Below are 6,059 nucleotides of genomic sequence, written 5' to 3'. Positions count from 1 at the left end.
GTAGGTAGGAGAGGAGAGGAGCGATTGGGTCGCCGGAGCCGACGACGACGCGGTGGCGGTGAGCGGAGACGAGAAATGTCCATATCATCCACATACGAACCATGCATGCATCATGCGCATGCACGAGCATGCATGGACATGCAAATCATGGAGGTTCTCCTCTCAGGGCGGGCAGACCATGGACGACGAGCGTACGACTGCGAGCGTCAAATCGACTCTCCGGTGAAAAATTGATGGACTGACGTGACTTGATGGTTCGTTGGAACCGGACAAAAGGCTGGTGCTTGGCTCGATCGGATGGCGGTGGCGGTGGTTATACGATCCCCCACCTAGATGACACTTTTTTTTGTCTTTTATCCTTTTTTTCTAGCCAGTACTTAGATTTCACCATGACAAGCGCATTTTTCAGAGTGATTCACGCACACGATATATAACCACAATGGTTCACGGAGACGATATATAACCACAATGTACAGACAGCCATGTTTACACGGTCTACAATATAGCACATGAGATCGGTACTCTTGGACGGTTCAACACAAAACAGAGTCTTAAGCAAGAAACAGAGTCTCAGTCTCTCCAGAGAATAACAGGCACGCATACCTTGGACTGGACATAGGAAAAGAGAATAACAGGCAGGCATGCATACCCTGGACTGGACATAGCAACGAAACAGCGCCTCAATCACTCCAGGAACGTCTCATTCCAAATGGGTGAAGGCACTCCAGCCCCCTGGTGCGAGGAGGATTCCTCGCCGTCTCTTGGGCTTCCCTGCGACGAAAAATATTTTCGGGGTAAGCAATGGGCGGGCGAGACTTCTATATGGCTCTTTTTTTCTTCCAGAGATTGAACAGAACAAAGGCATGCACAGGGCACCAGGACAAGGTGCTCTCTCTTTCTTTCCATGGATTTGAGAACCAGAGCTGTAGCTCCAAACTCACTCTTAATAGATCTTAAATCATTAAATCCGTGTGATGCCCGAGTTTAGACCATCAAGACACAAAAAACACTTGCACTCCAGAAGGACTTCGATCTACCACCTCTGTTTCTAAATATAAGACGTTTTGGCAGTTTAAATTGAACTGCCAAAACGTCTTATATTCAGGAACAGAGGGAGCATATAAGAAATAGTTCGTCCTTTTAGGGGACCAATCAAGCAGGTGGGACTGCACAAGATTCCTCGCAACATGGAGACATGGAACAAACAATTACCTTAAAGCGTTTGCCATATCCGCATTTGTAGGGTCCAGTTTCAAGCCAGCTTCGAACGTCTGAGCTGCTTTTCCATAGTCCTGTGAGTAGACACCAGAAGATGATCAATTTCATCATGGTCAAGAAAGAATAGCCGTAACAAATTTGTTCTGTTTTACCTGTAGCAACATAAAGGCTGCTCCTAGTCGATAGTAACCTTTGGGCCAAAGAGGTCGTAGCACTGTGCACCTAGCAGCGTCGGAGAGAGCCTCTTTTCCTATCCCCGCGTGCAACATACAGAAACTCCTATGTGCTAGCAGGTTTGCAAGACCTTTTGGACTAGGCTGAAAACTCATTGCCTACAGTAGACCAATCACATGTAGATTTTGTTACAAGGTAGTAGTTTGCATAACACAGTAACAACATTTTCACTGACCCCACCAACATTTCTGATAATCCAGATCAAGACAGAGAGAAACCATTCACTTTTATGAAATCAGTATAACATTTCTGACAGAATTTTCACGAAAGATACATGGAAAATGATGCTGATTTTTTATGAATTAATATAGATAACTCCGGAATTTTAAATACCTTTGAATGTTCACACGGTTCCTCTAACTAAAACATAAGCAGTTCAACTCCAAAGCAGTTTTTTTTTTGTGTGTGTGTGTGTGGTAATAGCAACTGCGAGCATAATCCAGACTGAATTTTGAGGACAAACAGTGCAAAACAACTGTTATAATAGCATGCAGCTGTAGTTCTAGATACTGTGGTTCTAGATACCCTTTGTTTTAGATACAGTGCAAAACACAGACTGCCCTTTGTTTTAGATACTGTGGTTCTAGTCTAGCTGCAGCTTAAACAGTTATATTAGGACACTGAACAGTTTGACAGGGATTGAACCTTTTGGGCATGTTCAAAATGTGAAGTGTCTTGCTAGATAACAATGACAAGCACATGTTTAATTGACACCATAACTATCATAATCATCTAGGCTCAGTGACTTACACAAGTATATAGGTCTCCTGCTATGATATATTCCTTTCTCTTAAAAGCCTCTGTAGCTTGCAACTTTAGTTCAGCTCTTTTCGCTTCACATAGATGTATATCCTGATCAAAAAATATTTTTGGTCAAGACATATATACAGCACAAACACAGAAAAGAAGCTTCACTTAGAATCTTAGTTGACCCTAACAATGACATTAAAACTTTCTCAAATGTGGGGCGCTTATAAAAAGGGCAGCCCAGTGCATGTAGCTCCCGCTTGCGCAGGGTCTGGGTATGCATAACATTTTTCTGTTATTATAAATATCAATAGAAATCATGACTGCAGGAGCAGAGCAACAGAAGAATGGAAGACGACTAGCCATTATACATAATATTATGGAACTGTAAGTGAGCGGAAAAGGAACTACATACCCTCGGCTTCAAACCAAAAGATTGCACATGAGAAATAATTCCATCAATACTCCAATCCGGCAATCTTGAAATGGGAGAAGTTAAAGGAAATAACATCGCAACCATATCCCATCTGGCTTGGAGGGCGGCAATTTCGATTGGAGTTGTACCAAACTGCAGGAGTAAATGAGATGGCTGATTTCATGTTCGATCATCATTAATACAAGATGGACTATACTAGCAGAGCATTTCAACATTGATAGTTACAATTCCAAGTCTACAATTTCAACCAAATGGCTAGATGGGCTTTGAGCAAATCAAAACGCGGGAACAAACAATGGAATAGTCTTGTCCATACCTCTCCACTAAATTCGGGAAATAAAGCTAAGGTTAAATCCTATAAAAATATTAATTCTAATCCCAAACTAATATGTTTCTTATACTGCATTAGTTTGTCAAAGCATAATAGAGAGAGAATGTGCCATCGACACAATAGAAGAATAAGTCTTTGAAAGCATCCTGTGTCTATTTGACCAGGCAATGAAGAAAACTGGAGAATTTCTCCATTGACAATAAATAAATTCATGAAAGTCCTGCAAGGTACTCCGCTGCCTCCGCAAAGAGATAATTGCACAGAATGGTGATTTACAAAGAATTGCTCCTAAAAACAAGGGGGAAAAAGAGCAGAAAAGCCTATGCCCGTCTTCCTTGGGCAGCAATTGGTAAGTTCAACACCTGGGAAGAACTGCAGCCGATATGTGCCGACCAAGGCAGTGCAAAATGTTACGATATGGTGATCTGCTCCATTGATATTACACAGTAAACATGTTGGTAGGAATACTTTTCCCATGTTCTCAGTAGATCATGCATCACGTAGTAACAGATATGATTTACCAAAACAATGTGTTTCCTCATGCATGAATAAAATATTCCCAGCAGCATGGGTACAGTTGATGTAAAAGAAGCGGCTGAGCACATTTATCCTAATCCCTCAACAGCCTAGAACCTAACATGTCCCACCGAGGCACAACCATTCAGCCAACTACGAACAGATAATACACATGAAAGTAGATCATGAAGGCAGAGGGGGAGAAAATAATACAAGACTCAGTGACTCACCCCATCATCAATATCTGGGTTAGCGCCAGCATCTAGTAAGCATTTCAGGATATCAGATAAGCCATTGCCCGCTGCTATCATCAAGTAAGTAACACCAGTATAGTCAATTTTATTCACATCAGCGCCAGCCTGTGTAAATAAATTTTAGTTTCATTTGAGTAAGTGCTTGAGATGTCAACTGCAGAAAATGTAGACTACACTAAAGGAAGCTCCATAAACGAGAAAGAATATTGACCTTAATGAGTAGATTCACACATTCCAGCGATTCAGAAATCATGGCCAGCCTTAACGGGGTACTATCAAGGCGGAAAACCTTATTAGGCTGTGGAAAGTAGAAAAACCAATTTATTCACTTGCAAAAAAATGGAGTAATGGGGAAATAAATAAGCAAATTGTGTGTGTGTGTGTGTGTGTGTGTTACACATATTGGCATTTCTCAACGCACAGAAGCATACATTTTTTTAATTTAATTATAAAAATTAGACAAACATTTAGAGCACCTGTGAGAAAATAAGCATGTTTCACTTCAGGAGAATTATTTATGGTCAAACGACAAACATTGTATATGTTTTGCTTTGTGCCAACATAAACAAACTCTTTTGGTTCAGATGATTGAGCCCAAGTAATAACAGACAACAGTATTTCCACTTCTCATTACAATGCATGCATGATAGTTATGAACTGGAGATAAAGCCGCTTAGGGCCTGAACAAACCAACCAGGATTTACTTTTGCACAGCCCAGAAGAGAAGGAAGAAAGTGGTGACTTACATCTGCATGATGCTGCAACAAAATATTCATCGAGCCATCTTGACCATTAGTAGCGGCAACATGCAATGCGGTCCCATACACAGAATCGAAATGATCCACATCAATTCCAGTTGAAAGCAGCAATTCCACTATCTCACATTGTCCTAGAATACAAGTTTGTAGAAAAAATCAGCAAGATAAGCTTATTTTTGTAAAAAGAAAAAAAATGTAGACACTTGCAAATGTTTTTTTGAATTGTACACTTGCAAATGTGATAACCGCCAGTTACCAATGATCATGTCCAGGACCAAGTTTAGAATATTTGACTTGTAGCTAGTTGTTTTTCTATCTAAATATAGGCAGTAGCTAGCAAAAATCATCGATTTGTGAGCAAACAAGAATAGAATTAACACTTGAGAGTGACACGGTGTTTTCTCTCCCGAAAATCGATCTGTGAGCAAACAAGACTAGAATTAATTAACACCAATTTACTTTACATTCCAATCCTCAAAGTTGTCGTACAGAAACTCATTGTTTCTTGTTCCACCGTCCAAATCGTCACATATGTCCGAACTTGGTGAATAGATGTCAATAAAAACATATGGCAGTATATATGTCATGGCTCATGAGCAATTAAAGTTCAAGAGGCTGGAGCTGCAAACTGCGTGTGGGAGAGGCGAGGGGATACCAAAACTTGCAGCAGCATGAAGAGGTGGCCACAGGGCACCAGCTAAAGTTGGATCAGCACCACGATCCAGAAGATATCTGGTGGTAGCAGGCGTCCCATAAGTCGCAGAAATGGCCAGAGGAGTGTCACCTGCAACAAAACAAAAGAACCAAATTAACCTGGGATTACTGAGATGTGATGTGCACTTGTGCGTCTAGCCTGGGAGGTGCAGCAGAATTGAGGCGAAGAGATCCAAAGGGAACCGGACTAATTAACCTGTGAAGGTGCGCTGGTTGACGTCGACGCCGTGGTCCTCGACGAGGCACCTACAGATGTCCAGCCGCCCTTCCATGACCGCCACAGTCAGCGCGCGCGCCCTGATGCCGACGTCCGCCGCCACGACGCCCGCCATCTCTGCGCACACGATCCAGCCAAATTACCATCACGAAGGAAGGAACCCTAAGGGTAGGGGCAGGAGCAATAGGAGGCAGCGGGCTGCTTGTTGTTGCTAGTACCTTTGAGGAGGCGGAGGTCGCCGTCGAGAACGGCCTGCAGGAGCGGGTGGCGAGGCTCCGTCGAAACCCCATCCATGGCGATGGCGGCACGGCAAGCGGAGAAGACGGCGGGTCAGCAGCACCCGAGACACTGACTCCAGTCAGGAGAGAGCAGTCGCAGTCGCAGTGGCAGTCGCAGTCACGGTGGAGAAGTGCCGCAGATGGAGAGTGGCTTTTAATCTGTACACCCCTCTGCCCATTGATTTCTTTTGCTGTTCCTTTTCCCCTGTAAAGTTAAAAAAATAAGGTCAAAAGAAACGCTCCTCCACTGTTTAATACCCCGCACTGGGTAGCGTTGTCCGAACGCGCTTTTTCAGGAAACGCTTGTCATGATGGGGACCAGCACACGGAAGGCACGGGGAGGCGTCGTCGTACGT

At 43.1% G+C, this 6,059-nt stretch overlaps 1 protein-coding gene across 1 annotated transcript; it reads right to left on the bottom strand.

Annotated features, from left to right (window-relative positions):
* Positions 1-429: 429 nt before the first annotated feature.
* Positions 430-5,850, bottom strand: LOC119353382 (serine/threonine-protein phosphatase 6 regulatory ankyrin repeat subunit B-like). The gene is made up of 11 exons (XM_037619995.1): positions 5,644-5,850; positions 5,405-5,542; positions 5,150-5,278; positions 4,483-4,625; positions 3,948-4,034; positions 3,713-3,841; positions 2,615-2,767; positions 2,203-2,304; positions 1,371-1,550; positions 1,213-1,292; positions 430-771 (listed from the first exon to the last, which is right to left on the bottom strand). The coding sequence occupies exons 1-11, from the start codon at positions 5,717-5,719 to the stop codon at positions 681-683; spliced, it is 1,308 nt and encodes a 435-aa protein (XP_037475892.1). The 5' UTR covers positions 5,720-5,850; the 3' UTR covers positions 430-680.
* Positions 5,851-6,059: the final 209 nt, after the last annotated feature.

This window comes from Triticum dicoccoides, chromosome 2A (genome assembly GCF_002162155.2).
Source record: "Triticum dicoccoides isolate Atlit2015 ecotype Zavitan chromosome 2A, WEW_v2.0, whole genome shotgun sequence".
Taxonomy (NCBI): domain Eukaryota; kingdom Viridiplantae; phylum Streptophyta; class Magnoliopsida; order Poales; family Poaceae; genus Triticum; species Triticum dicoccoides.
Note: the sequence above shows the minus strand (reverse complement) of the source record. Positions and strands in the feature narration are given on the sequence as shown.

Excerpts from the sequence above, each read along its gene's own strand:
- LOC119353382 (XM_037619995.1), bottom strand. The coding sequence starts at position 5,719 with ATGGATGGGGTTTCGACGGAGCCTCGCCACCCGCTCCTGCAGGCCGTT. Across the intron at positions 5,543-5,643 it reads CGACCTCCGCCTCCTCAAAG|AGATGGCGGGCGTCGTGGCG; the intron begins GTACTAGCAACA and ends TCGTGTGCGCAG. Across the intron at positions 1,551-2,202 it reads CAGGAGACCTATATACTTGT|GCAATGAGTTTTCAGCCTAG; the intron begins GTAAGTCACTGA and ends GGTCTACTGTAG.